We start from the raw sequence: 22,417 nt of genomic DNA on the forward strand, positions 1-22,417 counted from the left end.
TCATCATCTTCATCATCATCAGCATCATCATCATCATATTTGTCTTAATCCGCCACTGATTTTATTCTATCACTCTAGTTTTTAAGTATTTCAATTTATTATGCTGGTGTTATTTGTTGTTGCTTTCTGGTTTTTATAGTTGCTTTCTCTGTATGTTGTATGTAATGTTTTACTCTTTTTTACATTGTATGTTATTGTAATATGTTTGTATTTTAACAGGGCCCTTTGTAAATCAGTTTTGAACTGAAGAGACTACCCTGGGTAAATAAAACAACATAAATAAAAAATAAATAAATCATCATCATCTTCACCATCACCCTCACCCTCACCATCACCCTCACCATCATCATCATCATCATCATCATCATCATCATCATCACCATCATCATCATCAACATCCATCATCATCATCACCATCACCATCATCATCACTATCATCACCACCATCATCATCTTCATCATCATCATCATCATCACATCACTCACTGTCAGTGTCACAAAGGCAAAAGAAATAAAATACAGATAATCAAGCTACATTTTATTTCTTTTATTTACAAAATCCTAAACATGTATGAAGACTAGAAAGATGATTCTTGTTGTAAGAGAATTTATATCTCATTCAATCGAGCTGTCTTGGGACTGTCACTTATCTGTATATGTGGGACACCATTTGAATGGAAATTTATTGGGTGTAGGGTCCACAGTTGTGAAATGTCTATTTCTCTGTGTTGCGAATTATTCTAATGTCATTTTGTTTGCATGACATAATAATAATAATTGCAGTTTTAATACGGCACATATCATATTCGATTATAACCTCTCCGTGCACTTCAAAACGTCTTGGCGGCCACAATTATTTACAGCGCACTCGCATTTCAAGAGGAAATAAAATGGAAAATTGCAAACATTTCTGTAAAAATAGAAGAAATGCAGCTGGTTAATTGAAGGCCAGACTTTATTTCTATGCACAAAACCAGAGGAGGATGGGGGTATTCTGATCCTGTTTGAGATTGACAATGTTACAGTATGCAAATAGAAGTTCGGAGGTGCATTGTTATAAAACATTGTATTTACTATGTCTTGTGTATCATTTGAATGTATTTGAAAGTCAATGTGAACAAAATTTCCATGTTATGCATGCACTCATGGACCAACTGAAATATCTTGTATCATTCTACTTACTTAGTAATATCATTATCATGTTAAGCAGGGCCCGCTGGTAGAACAGTTTTCAAAACTGAAGTGGCTACCCCAGGTAAAATATGATGTTATTATTATTATTATTATCATTACTTTCATTTTGCTAATTGCAATTACTCTGACAGAAAAAAGAAAGAAAAGAAGACTTACAACCTTAGAAATACGGCTTCTCTTAATGATTTCATATTACTTCGAGGTCAAAGGTTTTGACATGTATGTATTCTTATCACATGATACTGTACAAACACTATTTACAGATAGATATAAAAAGGAATTGAAGGCAGAGATGAGTTTGTGTCATTGTACCAGTCTGTAGGAGATGTATCTTCCTGCCGTTTCACTGGGTCGGATTATCTTCACAACCTGGTGAAGAAAAAAATATATAAACATATCAACATCAACCATGCAATTCTTATCCCTCAATACACAATAAATCCTGTACAGGACAGATATAATATGTAACACACTGGGTAATTTCAGAAGTGAAACAGAACCTACCGAAGCATTGTATTTGTTTCCTTTATATATATAATTGAAGTTTGTTAAAATAAAAGCATTTTGAAAACATCTAGTTAGTAGCTTCGACTCATGCAAACTTGACTGCGAACTAGACCTTTTTTCTTAATTTCTTCCTTTTACTTTACAACAGTGAGTATCAGAGCTGCCAACCTAAACAGGAACATTTCAGTATTATAAAGCTGAAAATCGGTATTTTGGTAGGGAAATCAGTTATTTTCAAGAAATACCACGTAACACATAAAACCGAAACTTAAGAAATCATTATTTTGCATGAAACCATCAGTATTCTTCTAATTTTTCAGTATGAAATACAAAATATCCATACTACTTGGCAGCACTGGAGTATCACTTGGAGATTTTATTGAATTGAATTTGAAACGGACATGTCAACATATACCCTGTCAAGAACAAAATTATTTCTAAAAACTGCAGGGGCTATCCTCGATATTATTTTCCTTATATAATGTCATTCAGCTATTTTCTGATTTGCTTTGTCATTTCAAGTCACCATAGCTTAATAATTTGTATGTAATCTAGAATTGGGAATTGTGGTATGTGGTATCCAATCACAAAATTGGGGTCATCGAATCACATATCTTGAACAAAAGTTCACTTTAAAAGTGAGACAAGTTGCAGCTATTACTTGAATCCATACAGGGATGTAAGTTACGTAATCTACATATAATAATTATTGCAAAGTCACATTACTGTAAAGTCTGCATTAGTCAACATTCCATAAGTTGAATAGTCGCCTATTAAAGTCAAAGATTTTTTTCAGACTAGAAATGCAAATATACATGTGTCAATAACATTTCCTAAGTTGTATTTCACCTAGTTCTATAACATATCTGAGGTACCAAGAGATTTGAATTGTGCAGAATATATATATATATATATATATATATATATATATATATATATATATATATATATAATTATTATACTTTTCTAAATGCCAGGAACCTTCCTATATGATTGGTCAAGAATGACAATCTTCTGAAAATAAGATTTCCCCAATAATCTTTAAAGAAAAAAAGAATTTATTGAGAATGAATTAATCAATTTATTACTATAATAAATCAATAATATTGATACAGTGCTTTATCATAAAACTATTACTAAGTACTTAAGTAAAACGTGGAAAGTGAAAGGAAAAAATGATTTAGTTTATCCTTGAGAAGCTGCATATAATTACTTAATGAACAAATAGTCCTAATAGAGAGAATGAAATGCACCTGTTTATTAAATGAATTTAGGTAGATTGTTCCAGAGTTAAGGGGGATGCTAAATAAAAAGATCTGAAACCACAATACTGGATATTCATGGGAGGAACTTTTAATAGTGATATGTTTCCCGAGTGATAATCGTGGGAGTGTGCATAGTCTATTATCAACTGTTGAAGATAGACCGGAGCTGACTTTGATCAAACATTGGAAGGTACCGTAAGCAAGACGATCTTAAAGTCAATTGTATCATTAACGGACAACTAACTTTCTTGATGCGTCGACAGACAAAAGTTGAAGAATAAGAATAAAAGGGGAGAAAAGAAAAGACAAATCCTTGACTTACCTGTCCTCTCTTGAGTCCAAAGTACCTTGCCACAGGATCCCCGACCTGTATCCTTGGTAACTGATGATCTTTGAGTTTACTGAGAGAAGAATGTTTGGTCAAGGAAATTCCAGCAATCTATAGTGTGTTCCAGTATCCTCAAAGACTGATTCATATAAAACCAATAATGAAAAGCTGCCAACATTAATTGTGAAAAAACATATTCTTCGCACCTCATTTTCAAGCCTAAACTCCTATTTTCTTTAACACACTGAAAAACATATCCCAAAATACAATTTTTTTACAAATTTGAAATATCCTACTTCTAGGGGGAAAGTCCTATTTAGTGTCAATTTCCCCGTTAAAATTCTACTAAATAAGATAAAATCCTAATAATTGGTAGCTGTGATAATATATTTAAACAACTCATAAAGCTTTGCATATTGAGGATGAATAAAATTCATAATTTTTCCATCTCTTTTCATATTTGTGTGGCACGCTATACTGCCAGCTGGCTATTACCCAGATTCATTCATGATGCTTTGAGCAATACCTTCTGGCTAAGCTCTCATGCAACAGTCATTGCACAGCAACCTGCAAGTACGATAATTTCTGTCTCAGAACCTTCATGAAATTGATATCTTAAGTCTTCATGAATTTCAGTCGAAGAGTGGATACTTGTGGAGGTAACTCACCTTATTAGAGCAAAAAGAACACCGGCGCTCCGTAACACAAAGGTTAGCGATTAATCGCTAAATGAACTGACCTATCAAGAACTTCGTTGCAAGTGCATTTTTTCCAGAATACTGACTAGGAACCAATCAGAACTGTTCTTTTAAATTAGCGATTAATCGCAAATCTTTGTGTTAAGGAGCCCGGGACACCTCCAGCCAGATCAACTGCCGGATCAACATGACCCACTAAGTGACATGATGGTTCAGCTCATGTGCACTTATGCCATGCAAAGAGGAAATGATACTGCCAAGGTTTTGAATTTTTACCCATCAATTGTGTGATAATATTAATAATTGGCATTTATATAGCGCTTTATCAATCTACGACTGTTAAAAGCGGTCCACAATTATTATTACCCGGTCACTGGATTCATAGCATTCCAAGCAGCCTGTTAGGCGCAAACTTGCTAAACCAACCACAATGATGGTTGTTTCCTACTGGTACCCAATTAGCACCTGGGTGAGAGTGGCAAAGTGTGGATTGATGCCTTGCCAAAGGGCGCTAGGCCATGGTGGGATTCGAACACACGACCCTCAGATTACAAGGCGAGAGTCAGAACCGCTACACCACGGCGCTTCCACATATTAAACAAAATTATCGGTCAATCTTAGTATGGTTGGTAGCAAGAATTGTCAAATTTTGGTAGTCATGTTACATTCACATATTCTAGCCTTCAAAATACTGGAATGATTTGCCAATTATAATTAGACAGTATCCATTATTAACAATTTACAAAAAGGCAATAAAAACCCATCTCTTTCGTTGTTTGTAGATTTAAGATTATATGATTTAATTTGATTAATTCACTGTAGTTAAGCAATTTTGGCCTAAAAAGAAAAGTGCAGTATAACTACCGGTATAAGAAATAAGTAATAATAATAATACATTACAATTGGTCACTTTTTTGTCATTCTTTGCTCTCTTCCAACAACTTTTGCAGACTGTCTAACCAATTCATCTTTTAAAAATACATTTGTTATTTTACTCTTCCTTCATTGATTACTCAATGTTATTGCCACACTCACATTGTTAAAACTGATTCCAGACCACCCCAAAGATTTTTTTGTTCTGCCTACGGTATACATCATGGGCAGTAAGTAGCCCCTTGGAAATCAGGTTGGTATGATAAAATGGAGAAATGGGTCAAAAAGCTTATCTCTCTCTCTCTATCTCTTTTTTTTTGTTGCTCGTTTTGTGGTTTATTTTTCAGACCAAAATCACCTTCATATTTGAGGGAAAACCTTTTTTTTTTCTTGCTTGTCAATTTTTTATCAAAATCAGCACCCTCTTTTCAAAAGTCATTCCAGGCCCCTGGGGGGCGTTTCATGAAAGGACTTGTCGGACGCTTTATCCGACAAGTCCCATTTTATCTGACAGTTACCATAGGAACAGTGCTTCTCAGCCAATCAAAATCATGGAAAGATGTCAGATTTGTCAGATGAAAATATTGATGAAACGCTCCCCTGATGTATGATTCATTGTTTATATTAATACGATCTTTTTGTTTGTAAAAGAACAGTGCATAATGCCTCTCAGATTAAAATAAATCTGTCATCAGTTGATTTCCATAGTTGTTAACATTGCAGTAGCTTACAACATCTGTCAAGCAAAATCAACATTAGACAAAACTTTTCATGAAATGCTCTGCAGTATGGTCAAATCAACCAATGTAATATGAAACAAGAGTGTTGCTAAGGATGGCACATAATACGCCCGTCTGTAACACATAAAATGGAGTTATTGGTCAAGCAAGAAAAATAGAAGGTGGCGACTTCACCTTTGACCTTCTGGCCTCAAAATCAATAGAACTGCTAGGATCTATGCTAGTATTATACACACCAAATTACATGAGCCTAGGTTAAGTTAAACTGAAGTTATCGCGTTTACAAGGACTGTAGAAGGGTAAGATGAAAATAGGTCACTGTGACCTTGACCTTTGATCTTTTGACCTCAAAATCAATAGGCTTCCTTGGATCCATGCTAGTATTATACATACCAAATTATATGAGCCTAGGTTAAGTTAAACTGAAGTTATCGCGTTTACAAAGACTGCAGCAGGGTAAGGTGAAAACATGTCACTGTGACCTTGACCTTTGACCTCAAAATCAGTAGGCTTCCTGGGATCCATGCTAGTATCATACACATCAAATTATATGAGCCTAGGTTAAGCTGAAGTTATCACGTTTACAAGAAAAAGTTAACGGACGGACGCTGAGCGTGATACCATAATACGTCCCGTTGAGACGGGCGTATAAAAAGGATACTATCTATTGAGGAGCTCTGCCTTTTCATCCGCTGTCATCACGACATGCTCAGGAACGAACTATAAGAGAGAGAGATAGAGAACAATAGTAAAATATGAATATTCCTGCTTATAAAAACAGAATTCAAATACATTATATCAAAATAAAATACTGCAGCATTTTCAGGGGCCACGGAACTGGGGGGGCCCACTTTTTTTCCAAAACCGTTTACAAAAACGTAAAATTGACCAAATGATTGTGATTTTGAGCATGGTCAGCCCCCCCCCCCACTTTAAATACCTTTCCGCGGCCCCTAATTTTGGTACCACAGTGAAAACTGCACACACAAAAAAAGTCACAAGTTATTTTCTTTGGGTTAAACTTGTAATTGTTATTTTTTTCAAAATAATCATCATTTTTGGCAGAGTGAACTTTCTCTACATGTATCTATAAAATAGCTTATCTTTTATCAAACAATCACTGGTTTTGCTATCTTGATTATCTTGCTCACAAATTAAAATAAAAAAACCTAGTGAACCATATAAATGAACCTCACCCCTCATTTGTTTGGCTTAACAATCATTTCTTATTTTTTCTAGATCATTTGTAATCAACTTAGCTACTGCTTTTGCATACATGTACATGTATGTATCTAAGATTTATTGCCACTATACCTCAATCCTAATGTACCAATTTTTCGTTTCATTATCATATTGTAACTTATACCTATTCTGTTGACACATGGGAAAAAAATGCTTAAACTGAAAGAAAACTAATGCCACTTGAAGTGAAATTTCATGGTTATCTTTGGAAGAGTTTTAAAAGGTGAAGAAATGAAATATCATCATTGGTTTTAACATATTTTGTCAATATCATACTACTAATTTACACAAAAATCAACTTAAAAATTATTTGTCCAGGGGTCAAACTGAAGGTCAAAGTAAAGGTCACGACCTTATAAATCACTCCAATACACTATTTGATGCATGTTTTGGATTCCTCTCTGAACTTCCTAATAAATGGTACCAGTTTCATGAAATTGGTCTACACGTTACAATGCAGTAGCCATTGAAAGTTGGAGGTCACGCCCATTTTTGTCAAAACAAGGAGAAAAGGGCGGGCTGTAGCACGAGACCCGACGGACCAATTGGACTTATTTTTTTGTTTTGTACGTGGGCCAAGGTGAATTTTATGTGCACCAAATTACAACCAATTCTGAGACGGTCGGGTGCAACCACTGGGTGAATCCACATGGAATGACCCAGGAGCAAAGTGTGACTTTCTTTGAGCTGCACTGTCCAAATTTTATTGATACAAAAGTGAGTCCATTTCTATGCGTTATTTTCAATACAGTTCAATGGAATTAAATTAAAAGAAAAAAAATTGATACTATTTTTTCTGCTATTGCCCTTTAATAATGTACAACATATAGATAAGTGGATGAATATACTGCACTTTGCATTCACATTATTCCTAGAGAACAGAAACTCTCATTTAGTCTTGTAAAGTTGTGTCTTTTGCAGCTCAGCTAGATCTCTTGATGTATAAGTAATAAACAGAATCTGCACAACAATAAACACATACTAAATTTGAATCATTTCATTAGCTTTTCCACAACTATTAGAATAGCACTGAATTTTGCATTTGTTCGCAGGTATAGATGTTACAATATTAAAGTGACTCACATCATGTTCTGTGATGTTGATGAGAAGTTCAGCTTCTAGGAATTGTTCTAGGATGTACTTGGGTGCCATGTCTCCAAGACTCTGTAAAGAAATATTCAATTTTCAAGTTAAAAAAAATAATATTACAACATATGTAAACAATTCAAATTCATTAATTAATCTTGAGATTGATTGGTGGGGATTTTTTTACCTGATTGCTAAGAAAGCATGAATGCTTGTAAGCAAGCAACCAGAGGACCGATGGCTTAAGGTCCTCTCCTAAGGACCTGGTAAAGAGGATTAATGCCTTACCAAAGGGCACTAGCGCATCAGTGGGAATCGAACCTGGGTCACCGGAATACAAATCCCCTGCTCTACCGACTGAGCTATTGCGCCTCCTCTGAATGTTTATGGATTATCATTTTTCAATTAGATCACTTTTTTTACGGGGGGGGGGGGGGGTAGAACAGTGGTTCTCTCATATGACCAAGGTCCCATTGCTACAAAGAGTGGTGTTTGATTTTTAGAGATGCAGTAAATTGTAATAATTTCTGTAATGGGCCAGGGGGTGGTGGTTTTGTTTTGCTAAGTTTTAAGAGCAACCAGATGTTGCATGTGGTAAATAGACCATCATGTGTGATGGTACCAGGCAAAACTTATTTTGTTATTTCCAGAGGCTACTTATCACACCCAACTGCCGAAAACTACAAAATTGGACAAGCTTGAACATTGAGGCAAATGGGGATTTTCCAGGGCTCTTTTGAGCATTTGAATGGCGAAATTACCCCAAGCCCCCTCCCCCAAGCAATTTTTTTTCCCTGGACGGTACGTGAGAACGGTTTTCACTTTCAGTCAGATTTATCTCTTTGCGAAACGCCCCAACAATATGCCACCTATAATTTTCAGTTCAGTTCAATTTATTTATTTTCTCAGCATAAAAAAAATGATATATATACAATATGTACAGGAATGACAAATAGTATCAGAGAAATTGGAAACTACAGAAAAGTTCATATAACTTGTGACTAGTATTCCCCAGTACATTGAATGACATTAATATTTGGAAAAAAAATGCACACACAGCATCAACAAACACCAGCAAACACATAGGGAGGGTGGGGTGGTAAATGTATGAGATTTAAGCAAGGAGAAAGGATACAAATTACTTTGCATACCGTACTCATTTATATACATTCTGTTTAACTTAGATTTAAATAGTGTAATTATTGTTGAGTACTTAATTCCATCGGGGAAATTATTCCAAATGCATGGGCCATGATGCCTTATTGAATTTAAGAGAATTTGTGCTTTAACCTTGGGATAATGAAAAATTACCCATTCAAACCAACAAGATTCGTAAGCATCATTGAATGTACCAATCAAAGACACTAAATGCAATTAGTTAAACACTTTGACCCGTATTCTCAAACGGTGTTTCAATTTTACCAAGTACAAAACCATGGACTATGCAGATTTAAAAACTTAATTATGCTTATTTCATCGTGTACACAAAGTTCAATTCAATGAAGTGAGCGTTTTTGTCAAAGTGCACCTAAAATGAAGCGTGTTAATGAAATAATTCTGCATAGTCCATGGTTTTGTACCATGGTACAATTGCAACCTCTTTTGAGAATACAGGCCTTTGATTATTAATAGCAAATTACTAGGGTTTTGCTTCCATTCTTTATGTCTCTCATAAAGTCTACGAATATCATGACTTTCCACTTAAAAAATAATTCCTCTCCATGATTCTCAATATCTAGTTTAGGACTGGTTCTTACCGTTTTAGCTGATGGTGTCATCCTTTCCTGAACGACAATGATAGCTCTTGTGATGTTCTCTTCTTGCATCCTCTGGCAATACCTGACATAGCAGAAAATAAATATCAAGAAACTACTCATTGACCTGTCTATTGATCTACTGTATACAGGTAGGCTACAACTGTGGGATAAATATTCATACAATTTACTTTTACTTTGTTAATTGTATGGGTAATGCAGCAAAGACTTTATGAAAAATTTGAGAATTTGGTAAGAAATCAAGGTCTCTTCAACCTCACTTTGCAATTCTGGTATACTCCATGTTAAAATATTGCATTTTGACATTCATCTCATCAACCGACAGAAATGCACGGACAACTTCACTTATTTCTAAAGAATATGCACTCCTTAATGCTTCATTTATGCAAGTAAAAATTCTACAAAGGACTTTTTCTGCTTCTGGCAAAAAACCCCCTTCAATATGGAAGGGGCAATGATAGGATTACAAGTGATTTGATTTAGAGTTATACATATTCAGAGTGCGGATTCAAGGTTTATGAGAAAGAAATGTCTTATCCAACAATGGTTATCAGAGGAGCATGGGTTCAAATCCAAGCCATGGCATGTTTTCCTTCAGCAAGAAATTTATCCACATTGTGCTGCACTCAACCCAGGTGAGGTGAATGGTCAGCCAGCAAGATTAGGTCCTTGAATGTACTAAAAGCAGAAGGCAGCTCAAGCTAAACCTGGGTTAATGGTAATAGTGCTGCTCAGTATAGATTATTTCTAAGTAGATGGCTCTATATAAAAGCCTATTATGATTATTATTAACATTTTGAGATCGGACTCTATGATGCAAACTTACGCTTTGATGGTCTTCATGCCAACTTTTTTCTCCTCTGGGAAGAAAACAAACATCTGATCCGTCGGGTCATCGTTGTGAGCAACTAGCACCGTCAAATCTTTGCGGCTCGGCCTGTTCTCACTGCATAATAGAATAAACATACCAAGATTTTGACAGTTCAGTTAAACTTGCACCACATCTCCAATAGTAGAAAATTGCACTCTGAATACACTAGTTTATTAGCCAGTTCAAAGGATCATTAAATGAGCAGATTTAATGGTAAAAGAAAGTAGTTGTAGCAAACAATTATTTCATGAAAAAGTCATTAAATCCAAAGTTAATTACCACCATATTGTTCTAGATCTGGTACGTTGAAATCAACCTATCTTTGTAAAATCTTGAAATCAATTGCTAAAAACTGATATTTCTGATGATCACTAACACAAAAAGGCATATGTTGGACAATGTATTAATATTGCTTCGAAAAATACCGTACATTTATGGAATTCTATTCTTATTTTGCTCATTCTCAGCAAGTACACAGTTTTTCCCAGAGCCATTTGGCACATATTTTTAACTCATATAGGTCATTTTATTGGATTACATTAACTCATTTTGAGATCATTACCACTACTGGCATTTATCTTTAAACTAACAATACAATAGGGTCTAATCCCAAACTGGTCAGGCGAGCCATGCTTTTAATCTGTACTAAAGAGAGCTATGCATATCAAACAGAGAAGCAGATACATATTATAGTGGAAACTGGAAAGCGTGAATTTGGAGAACAAAAAGTTATGAATTTTTAAAATAATCAAAAGTGGTAAAAACTGCACATACATGTAGGGGGATTTTGGATAGACATCTCTATCTTTACAATACACAAAATGTCATTATTGATGCTTTCTATGTTATATATTTGATTACAGCCCAAAGGTAAGGGGTATTTGAGAGAAAAATGACTGAGTACATGAGAAAGTTGTCCTACTAGTCCTCTAGTTCCCAAATTGTAAATTTAAAATATTAGCAATCTCATGTTTGACAGTTCATTAGAAAAAACAACAACAAATTTTGCGAGAATTAATGCTCGTCAGGAAACAAAAGTGTAAGATTTAGAAAAGAACTCTAGATATTTTCACAATATTTTTCACGCATTTAATTTTATAAATTAGGAACGTCAATTTTCTTCACATTTTGGGGATATCAATTCTTTTTTCAAAGAGACTTTGAAGAACTGTGAGAGTTTGAAAGGCAAATATTGCTCAAGATTCGGTATATGTTCAAACAGGCAAACTAAACCCTTGGCAGTTTTAGCAATATAAAAGAAAAGCTTTCATTTCTTCGTATGATCTTTCAATAAGAGGGGGAAAGCGTCATGATATACTGTTTAAACAGGACATCGTTGCATAACTTTGCAATTCATAATGTTAAGTGGCAAGGGTTTGTACATGTATTTAATTAATATGTGCCAAATGATTCTACAATGTGTATTTATATCTGGTCAGAAATGAGCAAAATAAGTGTGAAATTCTAGCCAGGTGGCAGGCCTTATTTCAAATTTAGATTTCATGATTTTAAAGACTTTCCCATTACACTGCTAGCTGCAACAACATTAATTTAGCTTTTACAAATATTTACAATAAAATCACAACTAATTCATAACTATTTTACAACTAATTGTAGTTGAAGTATTGAATTTACCTTGGTTTATCTCCAAATTGTTCCTTGAATTGTTCAAGAGTCTGGTCCAATTCCTCCTGGGTTACCAGGTATCCCCTGTCATGACAAAGCTGTTGTATGCACAAAGAAAATCAAATTAATGGAATCATAAAAATTGGGCACCAAAAGACTTTTGTAGCCTAATTTGCTAAAAAGGGCATTTGACCATTTTAACAAACTAATTTCTGCTAAATTTTTGCCCAGATTTACTCTCCAATATCAATTTAATTGATCACCTTAATTTCAGCAACATCAGGAATGACATGGCTGCATGTTCGCATGAATCGAAATTGCTAAATTCACTTAACATTGAAACTATCGAAGATGAAGTCCTAGTGAGAGTTTGGAACAACGTTGACGTTAAGATCAATCCAAAATAAAAATTGATATAATTATTGATGCCCCCGTTCCACTATCACGATCTGAAACCCCGATCCGTCCCGATTATTAGAATGACGGAGAGCGGGATAGAAATAAGTTGAAATCAGGAGCAGCGTAATAACAACGCTTTGAAGACAGCGAGCATTTTATTGATATCGGCAAGATCAGCTAAAAAGTTTGAACATGTTCAAAATTTCATGCCTATGTTCCCGATCAGAAAACGCTCATTTTGAATCGTGGGGGAAGCGGGAAATGCGTAAACAACACGGCACACAGTCATGGAATGAGCGTAAAGAAATCAAGATGGCGACGTCCCAGGCTTCATCCATATAATCGTGGTAAGTGCATAATTTCTGTTTTCACAATTTTATTTCCAAGTTATTGTGACCACAATCTACCCTAGTCCCGTGAGTATGAGTAAATGCATGGTGAGCTCCTGGCTGGGTTACCTCGCACCATGAACGGTGTTTGGCAGTGGTCGTGCGTGCTGGGATCTCACTTCTGGTGTCCACAACGCGCGACTTCTATGGCTTGATTTTTCTGTGCGCGGTGGCATGTTATGAACCCTTGGGTGGGGTGGGTACTTAGAGTGGTTCTGACTTGTGTATAAAGACAAAGTCAATGAACATGATGAATGGGAGAGGAAAGTCACCGCTGATGTCGAAATAAACGACAGTAAATGGAGTGGTGACTTAAACCAGGATAATGCCACTACCTTTTTCTAAACAGGTATAAAGAAGAAAACTGTCAGAGCTGATAACATGAACCTAACGTCGGTCAAAACCACTCACACAAGCATGCGAGGTTAGTTGTACTAAACTTCGCACAACGCATGTCATTTCATAATGAATTTTGACGTTTTCATTCATCACACGAATGTGAGAGAATGAAACACGCCAAAATCTTCACAATATACTAAATTTATTCATCTAATTTAATTTAAAAATGTGCTCGAACGTATTTACAAAAAGGTATTTTAAACGCTTACCTCTAAATCTTAGCCAAGGTACCCTGTTCGATCCTTAATACTCTGGTGGAAATTATGCAAACAACAATCGAAATGCTAATTTTTTCTATCGAACAGTCTAGATTCAAGTAGTCGGCACATAATAGGAAATTGTACAAAAAAATCAACAGGTTGCATCTCACATATATACGTGTACTTATAGGTGAAGTATGCCATCTTTTGACAAGATGATGATGAAAGGAGCTGAACAAGCAAGATTTCTTGCGAGTTCAGTCGGTAAAGTGGGATGATGAGGCAAGTTTATCGGGGGTGCAGACATAGGCGGCGGAAGCGGATGGGGGAAGGGAGGTCTTAACGCCCTAAATTTGAGGTGGAGGGGCGTTGTACCCCTAAATTTTTTTAGATAACCTTTTTTTTGGGGGGGGGGTTGATAACCTTTTTTTTTGCTTATCAATTTTGTTTCCTGCGTCCCCCTCTAAAATTTGGGTTGATAACTTTTTTTGGGGGGGGGGTTGATAACCTTTTTTTTGCTTATCAATTTATCATAAAATAACGCTGAACAGCGAAAAAAAACAGACAGAGGAAAAAAAATGCGGAGCGCCTAGAACGCAACCAGCAGTACAGCTGATCTGACGTAAACGACGTAAACAAGAAAGTGTATTAAATAATATTGCGCACCCTCTCTGTGCGTATAGAGAAAACCAGCGAATTAGCTCCATGGCCATGCCTGCTTCGAGTTCGACATCAAGAAAAATCATCGATATAAAATTCCAAAAAAAATGAGAGAGGAAATGAAATTGGCCTTCATAATTCATATATCGTTTGGCAAGTTTCATATCCAAAGCTTACTTGATAGATCTATAATTTTAACAAAATAGGCATAAACTTATGGCATGCCAAACTTATTGCAAGTGCCGTGCCAGTGGTTATCCTGTGCACGGCGGCGGTAATCCTGTAATGTACCCATGGGTGGTCAAAACCGGTAGATAAGGCCAAGCCATCTATTTTGGCCGCCGCATGGAAATTTTTGATATTTACTATTTTCAAAAATTGGCTAAAAAAAAAAAAAAAAAAATCGTGATGTTCCTTTTTTGATGTTCCCTTTTTCATTGCAGCATCAATTTTCTTGATATTTACTATTTTTTATGGCTGCTGAATAGCGAAAAAAATCACAAAATTGGCGAGCGATTTGCTCTCATGTGCTTTGGGAACTCTCTCGCAACTTCAAAAACAATTGCAAAGTCCGATATCGCCGTAACTGCAAGAAAGAAAAAAATTCTGATTTGTTTTTCTATTGGAATTTTGAAGATACCATCATAAATTAGCGTGAAAATAAAGTTTGCAAACTCGGGGAAGATCACGGATTTCTTCATTTTTAGTGCATTTTCGGGGACCCCGCTTCCTGAATCTGAACTAATCCGTCGCATGCTTTGGAAATATGGCGCAGAAAAATCAATTTTAATGACGTAAATTTGTATTTCGGCGGGGTTTTTGGTGAGTGATAGCACCTGTACTTCGATGTGTGTTACGGTGATTGACTGCTTGTTGTTGGGTAATGCATGACTTGTGTGCTGGGATGATGTTATTGACTGTGCTGGCGCAACATGTGAATTTGTGAAATGAATTGAATTTTCTAACGTCAGCAGGCAGTGCATTGAATATTTAAAAAAATAATTTCAAGTGGGTTATTCTTTATGAAGATTGAAAATAATTAATGGGATTCCAAGAAGTGCCAATTCTGTTCAAATTTGATAAACTTTATTCTTCCTTGAGCTATTCAATTTGATGGAAAATTGTAAAAATTAGTATCTAACACAGTTACAAGTTTTTGAATATAATAAACATTAAGCCTATGTGAACAATTAACAATTAACTCAATCATCATTTAACATTTGATATCAATTAAAAATGAATAAAAATTGAACAGTATTAAACAACATGTAAATGAATATACAAGCAGCTGGAAAACTGCGATGCGAAACCATGCCCAGAGCTAAAAAAAAAATAGATTGGCTCTGGAAAACTAAACATGGCTCCATGGTAATAAAATAGGCAGGACAACAAGAATTTCAAAATGTGTTTGTTGTCCCCAAGAATGTTATTAAAAAATTTCTTAATATCTAATTTGTCATGTGAAACCACTTAAAACTTACGTAAAATTCATTTAAACTGTAAAAATTAGCAATTTCATAGCACCAACATGGGTCGAAAAAGTCATAGACATCGCGGGTCCCTTGTTATGCACTGTCCTTACTATCGATAGTTTAAACGATCACGATGTGCTCGCTAAATGCGAGCGCCCGTCGGCGTCTGCTAGCCGTCCTCTGCTGTGACTCTCAAATAGCCCCGCATGTGCGATTTTTAGTCAGATCGTCCCATATGCTGTTTTTCATGTTAGTACATAGATGCGTGCGCGTTTTTTGCGGACGCAGATCATGTACCCATCTCCGTCGTCTGCTACGGCTCTCCATATCAGTTCCAACTTGTCATGCTTGTGATATGTGTTTTCACGGTGTATTTTCATTTGGTCTACATGCAGTTTGCCCACTTGTCATTTGGTCTAATGCCAAATGGGCTAAACCCATTTGGTCTACTAAATTGCCATTTGGTCTACACTTGGTCTAATTCCCATTTAGCGAAATGTCCAGTTGGTCTAATTTCAGCTTAATTTACATAATTATATTTTTTACTTTGTCAAATACTGGTACATAAAATTGGCTTTATATCATGCAGATTCACATTGTATTTTGGTTCACATGCAATTTGCTCACTTCTCATTTAGTCTAATGCGGAATGGGCTAAACCCATTTGGTCTACATATGGTCTAATTCTCATTTTGTGAAATGTTCAGTTGGTCTAATTTCAGCACAACCTAGGCTACTTAATTATATTTTTTTAACTTATATACATATATTTTAGTCTTTATACCATATACCAAATGGGCTTGACCCATTTGGTTTAAAAAAAATTCTAATTGCCATTTGGTCTACACTTTGTCTAATTTACATTTGGTCTACACTACACTTGATCTAATTTTGAGTCCAGTCCAGGGTCTAATTTCAACATGACCTACATCATTATGATTTTATACTTTGTGAAATATATATTTTTTTTCTTTAAATAATTTCATTTCACCGTATAGTTTTAGCATTGGTTTCCAAATAAATAATACTTGAACAGTGGCATAATCATGATAATGGAGCCAAAAGTTTTGAAAGGTGTATCGGGTAAATTTATAAAGTTGTAAGCAGAAGCAAACAACAAAAAAATGTGGAAGGGGGGGGGGGGGGGGGGGGGGGGGGGGGGGGCGGTGTTAATTAATTTCCTTTTATTTTCCAATGCCAGATCAATCTGTGTTTTTGCTTGCTAAATTTTTTAAAAATGATATGTTCTGTTCTCTCTACAATCTTTACTAATGATCCTTTTTTTACTTATCATTTTTTTTTCAGACACATTCGCACCCGAACCGACTCTACAAGGGAAGAGAAAGGAATTATTGAACCCCTTGAGAATATACAGGTCAAGGGCTGTAATAGTATACAGGGGCACTTCCTGGGAGTTTAATTTTATCTTAATTATGTGTTTTCAGGATTTTTTTTTAGGATATCTAACATTGCAGTGAAAATTATTGCCCCTGCTGATAGTTTTTCAGCTCTGCATGCCCCTCCTTAATTTCAGTGAATAAGGTGTGGCACTGCCCTCTATGATTCATTATGAATTTTAATGGGCTCAAATAATTTATAAATGATAGCATGATCTTATTTTGATAAAGCATTTTACTTAACGGGGGAGGGGGGGGGGGTGAATTTGACTACTAAACCAGCCCCCCCCATGTCAAGGATTAAATTTTTGGAAAAAAAGCATATATAAAATAGATATAGTTATTGCATATCAGAATGTTATTTTTTCTTGATGTTTTCTCAATAACTCTAAGCTGTTATTGATGAATTCTTTCTTGAAACAAAAATAAGCAATTTATCCAAACATGTCAGTTTCATTTTGTAGACATATGCATTGAATTTACCAATTCAGAATATAAGGTATGCAATCTTTCATAAATGTTGATTTTTATCATTGGTGGATCTGGGGGAGGGCACATCTAGCTCAACCCCCCCCCCCCTTTGAGAGCTACAGTCAAGATGTAATGAAAATATGCAATTTTCATCAAAGAATGCCCCCCCGTAAGGCCCTTTTTTGCTTGACAAATTTTCATCCTGAAAATGTGCCCCCCCCCAGGATAAATCCTGGATCCACCACCCCTGGTTTTGATTAAGTTTTCATGTATTTTCATTTTGAAAAAAAAAAATCCTAGAGATTTATAAACAACATGATTTACACTGAGCATTTCATACACTTTGTGCAGAAGAAATATTATCTTAAGAAATGTGGTTATTAAATTATGGAAGATATCTTTTGGATATGAAATTACTTTATTGCAGTTATTTCTTACATTGAATTGTCATTTTACTTGATAGAAATTCATTATTTTTTATAACCATGACAGTGTTATAAATTCATATTTACTAAATTGTAATACTGTAATCATTTTGATGTTCCTTCATCTTCATGAAAGTATGAATTCTAGTCATCTGCTTCAGTCTGCCCAATGCAATGGTTACAAAGGGCCTAAGCATCCCTTGTCATTTTTCAATAATTAGTTAAGTCAGTAGTCAAGTAAGGGGTCAGACAGTTTGGCTGTATTATATTTGTTTAATTGTCTTACTAGTGTCAATTTACTAAACTTTTTCTGCTTGTGATTGAACCACCAAGTTGCCAGATAGTACCATTTTGTTGGGCAGACATTAATATTGACTAGAGGACTTACTTTCCAAACCAACCTAAAGATAATATGATACTTCATGTATTACAGGGGTATATTGCCTCCATTCCATTGTTGGGATGTATATGGGCTGGGTAATATCATCTAACTTGTCCTGGAATAATCATTCTCTATACAAGTTCACAGACAAACGGAGATTCCACTTCAGCAACACTCAGTTGAACATCAACATTCCTGGCATTGGTGGCGGAAGCCAGAAGCCAAAAATTTTAGGGGGGAACCGCCAAAATCTTTTGACCCCCCCAAAAAAAAAAAATAGTGACCAAATGATATCTTGGGGGGGACACAGGAAACAAAATTGAAAATTGACAAGCCAAAAAAAATTAAAAAATAAGGTTATCAACAAAAAATTGAGGGGGGGGGGGAATCGTCCCCTCCCCACCTCAAATTTAGGGGGATACGTCCCCCTCCACTTCCGCCGCCTATGATTCCTGGTGCTTGGAGATCTGCGAAAGGCATGCTATAACATCCACTTAAGTTCTATTTCCTTTCATGTTTTTTTCCTCTTCTTAGTGAGCATCTCCAAGTGTTCATATTTTTTCAGTGTCCTTTTTTAGATTTATCAAACTCAGTTTTATTACCTGATAAAATTCTATCCCAAGAATTGAACACTTTGATCAAATTTGGTTACTATAACTGAAAATATATAATAAAAGGCAAAATAATTATGAGAAAAATAATAAAGAAAAACAGTTACTCAAATCAAATTCACTCAAAACCATACACTAATGTACTCTCCTCAAAAATCAGTTCTCACTTTTAGGTATTGATCATTCATTCAGTCAATAAAATAATAAAAACAGACAGGAGGTCCTCCTCAAAATAAACACAAACACAGTGTCTCACATACACACTACACATTAAGAGTAAAATCAGTTTGTATCTTTCGTGGGATTTGTTTTTATGTAAATCTGGATTCTTCTTGTTAGTAGGGCCTTAGGTCACTCTGACTTGAACTTAAAACTTCCAATCTCAAGAAGGCAAGATATATCTCAGTAGATAGTCATTATCAAGATGTTTAGGAGTTCAATCTGGTGGTGAGGTTATTCATGATGGCATCTGATATTCTGGCAGAAAGAATGAGAAATAAAAAAAGTGCATAAATACAATAATTTATTTTTTCAATGCAAATTAAATTAACGAGTCATTCAAGATAGTGTGTATTGTTTAGAGGGGGGGGGGGGGGGGTGATGGCATGACAAGTTTTTAGTCCAAATTATTTTTATCTTCATTTTTTTTCCACTTTGTATTACCATTTATTCAAAAATTGCAATAAACATATTAATAAATGAATTTTAATCTAGTTGGCAAAAGAAAAACCAGTGGCGCGGCAGTGCAAAGAAAAGGCCAGTAAAAGGCAGTAAAGCACTGTCTGAGTGACTGACACCACGGCACTGACAGTGAGGTGAATGTTCATTTTCCAGTGCATGCACATTATTGTCCCATCATATTCACTCGTTTTCAGAAAATATTTAGTTATTCCTCATATGACCATGATTATCTCATTCATGTCATTACTCTGGTGTTTATTCATGATTTTAAATTCAGGAAATCATTTAGCAAACAAAGAAAACAAAGCATTTCTTGACTGTGATTCCGTGTGATTCAAGTTCAATTTCATTTCTGTGTTTCACACGTACGCACGCACGTGACGTAATCTTGATCTCTAATCTGCTAATTGTTATGTTAATTAATCATCCCGTGCGCGCGATTAAAATGGCTCGAAATTCGACCAAATTCAAGGGCAGCTCAGCTTGTAAACCTCACTGAGAAGGGCTTCCACAGCCCTTGCGATTCCCCGCGCTGCAATTTAACTGCAAGAAACAGAAAGGAAATCAATTCAAGTTTCACAATCAACGGAAAATCCAGAACCCTTCGAGACCCATTTTGCAAGAAATACAACTAATTAAGGTAAGAATTGAGAGCAACTCAAGACATTTTTGACTTACCGACACTTTCATGGTTATTTTTGGAAGATTTCATGGAATTTGGGGCACGAAAATGACTTCGGTAGCTCGCGAAAGTCCTATGCATTACGATGACATATTTTTCATCGCACGGGAGGACAATCACAAAGAGAAAATATCATATTCATCCGCGCTGACAGGGGCTTAATTTTGACGATATCGCATCGCTATGCGATTTCACTCATTGACAAGCGGACGAAACTTACGTACAAATTTTGAGCACTTCCGCGACAGCGCCATCTAGTGACTACGGCCGTGCCTAAATAAAATGACCCCACCCCAATGCATTTTTTACCTTTACGAGAATAATGTTTAAATCATTCACTTGACATGAACGTTTTGTTTTACAAATACAATACAGTACCGGTATACATCAGTATAAATTCATCAATCATGTCAATAGACTCTAGATCTTTATCACATAATACATTTTCCATAGATTTCCATGCATATATATATATATATATATATATATATTTCTACTCATTTATTATTAATATTGAGCATGCATCGATCACATATTTCGAATTCGAGCTTGACATGGCCTGACGATTTTAATAAAAAATAGCAAAAAATAGTAAATAATAAGGACCTCCCTCATCACTGATGTCAAAAAAAGGCCGAGAAAATGCCTCCTTGTTTTTAAAAAAAATAGTATGATAGCAAATAGTAAGGACCTCCCTCATCACCGCTCTCAAAAAACCCGGAAAATCAACTACTTTCTTTTTTTACTTGGCCTACATAAATCTTCGTTAATTCGTCCCCGAGTTTAGCCAACCTCAAATCCAACGCGTGGGACTGAAAAAATACATGTCAAGAATATCATCTGATTGATTCACGTGTACTTACCTGCATAATTGTTTTACGAACTCTCCAAAGTCTGTATGTTTCGGCCTCATCATTCATGATCAAAAGAATAGATTATTTACAAAATGTTCACTAAAAAAACCCCGATTCTAAAGAATTTCCAAAAGCGTTCCGATTTCCACACGCTTTTGCACGCTATGGTATCACTAAGATAAAATTTCATAATGAAAAAAAAAATGAAGGACAATGAATGCAACGTAGAGATCTCTCAATGGCGCGTTATATTTGGTTTCGTAGAAGTGTTTGTCGAAAATTCGGGAATTTTTGTTCTTTTTCTTATTTTCAACATCCTAATCAGAAATACAGAAATACAAAAATGATAAAGCAAAAAATGAGCTTACAGTTGTAAATTGGTGATATCCATACGAAAAAAATATGATAAACTCGTATCATCATTTCTGAAAAGAACAAATTGAAATCAGAATTTAAGCATGAATAACTTGTGCTTGAAAAGACGATAAAATCATTGTCTGGTTTACTACAGAAAAAAACATATCTGGAAGGTTACATATAATTTCATAACGAAAAGTTAAATACTGTATCGAATGTTTCAAAATATAAATCGATGCGATCAGAACTGGAAGTCTAAAAAAAGATCAACCCTTATTCTAAAGTGCTGCAATTGTACCACTGATCCCATCCCTTCTGTAGGTCTGGAAACGCCCCTCCCCTAAAATCCCACCTCCCCTTTCTTTACGTATAATGCCCGCCTATCAGTGGAATAATATTGTTCAAGCTCTTAAAGGGTAATCCAAGCTTGGTCATAAAATGTTGTGTGGGAAAAGAGAAAAATAAGAAAAACAGAATGATGAAGGTTTGAAGGAAATCGGACAAGCAATACGAAATTAAGTTATAGCTGCTTTAAAAATGAGATCCCTTAGACTATGTAAATTTTAAATTGGCAACTGGGTAAGTAACCCATGACAAGGGGCAAGGACAACTTTCCTATTGGCCATGTACTTAATTATCAGGGTTTTGTGGTTTTCTCCGAATTATACTTATTCCCCTGTGGCAGTAATATAGCCCACGTATCATATTGTTTTATATCCTCATGAAAGAAAAATATATTTTGAAGTAAAACTTAAAAAAAAACACGAAATTTTAGCCATTCAATATATTGAAGTAAGTGGAAGAGTAGTCCTTGTCTTACATGACTATGGCAT

General features: G+C 35.3%; 1 protein-coding gene across 2 annotated transcripts; it reads right to left on the reverse strand.

Annotated features, from left to right (window-relative positions):
- Positions 1-532: 532 nt before the first annotated feature.
- LOC121423844 (DNA-directed RNA polymerases I, II, and III subunit RPABC1) lies at positions 533-21,419 on the reverse strand. Of its 2 annotated transcripts, none has more exons than XM_041619349.1 (8): positions 21,237-21,419; positions 12,215-12,303; positions 10,535-10,654; positions 9,691-9,772; positions 7,931-8,011; positions 6,267-6,325; positions 3,289-3,367; positions 533-1,563 (listed from the first exon to the last, which is right to left on the reverse strand). In XM_041619349.1, exons 1-8 carry the CDS (start codon positions 21,291-21,293, stop codon positions 1,498-1,500), a joined length of 633 nt encoding a protein of 210 aa, XP_041475283.1. In that variant the 5' UTR covers positions 21,294-21,419; the 3' UTR covers positions 533-1,497. The 2 variants fall into 2 exon arrangements, with proteins under 2 accessions (XP_041475283.1, XP_041475284.1); XM_041619350.1 differs by lacking the exon at positions 21,237-21,419 and adding an exon at positions 12,469-12,767.
- Between the last annotated feature and the right edge of the window lie 998 nt (positions 21,420-22,417).

This window comes from Lytechinus variegatus, chromosome 11 (genome assembly GCF_018143015.1).
Source record: "Lytechinus variegatus isolate NC3 chromosome 11, Lvar_3.0, whole genome shotgun sequence".
NCBI lineage: Eukaryota > Metazoa > Echinodermata > Echinoidea > Temnopleuroida > Toxopneustidae > Lytechinus > Lytechinus variegatus.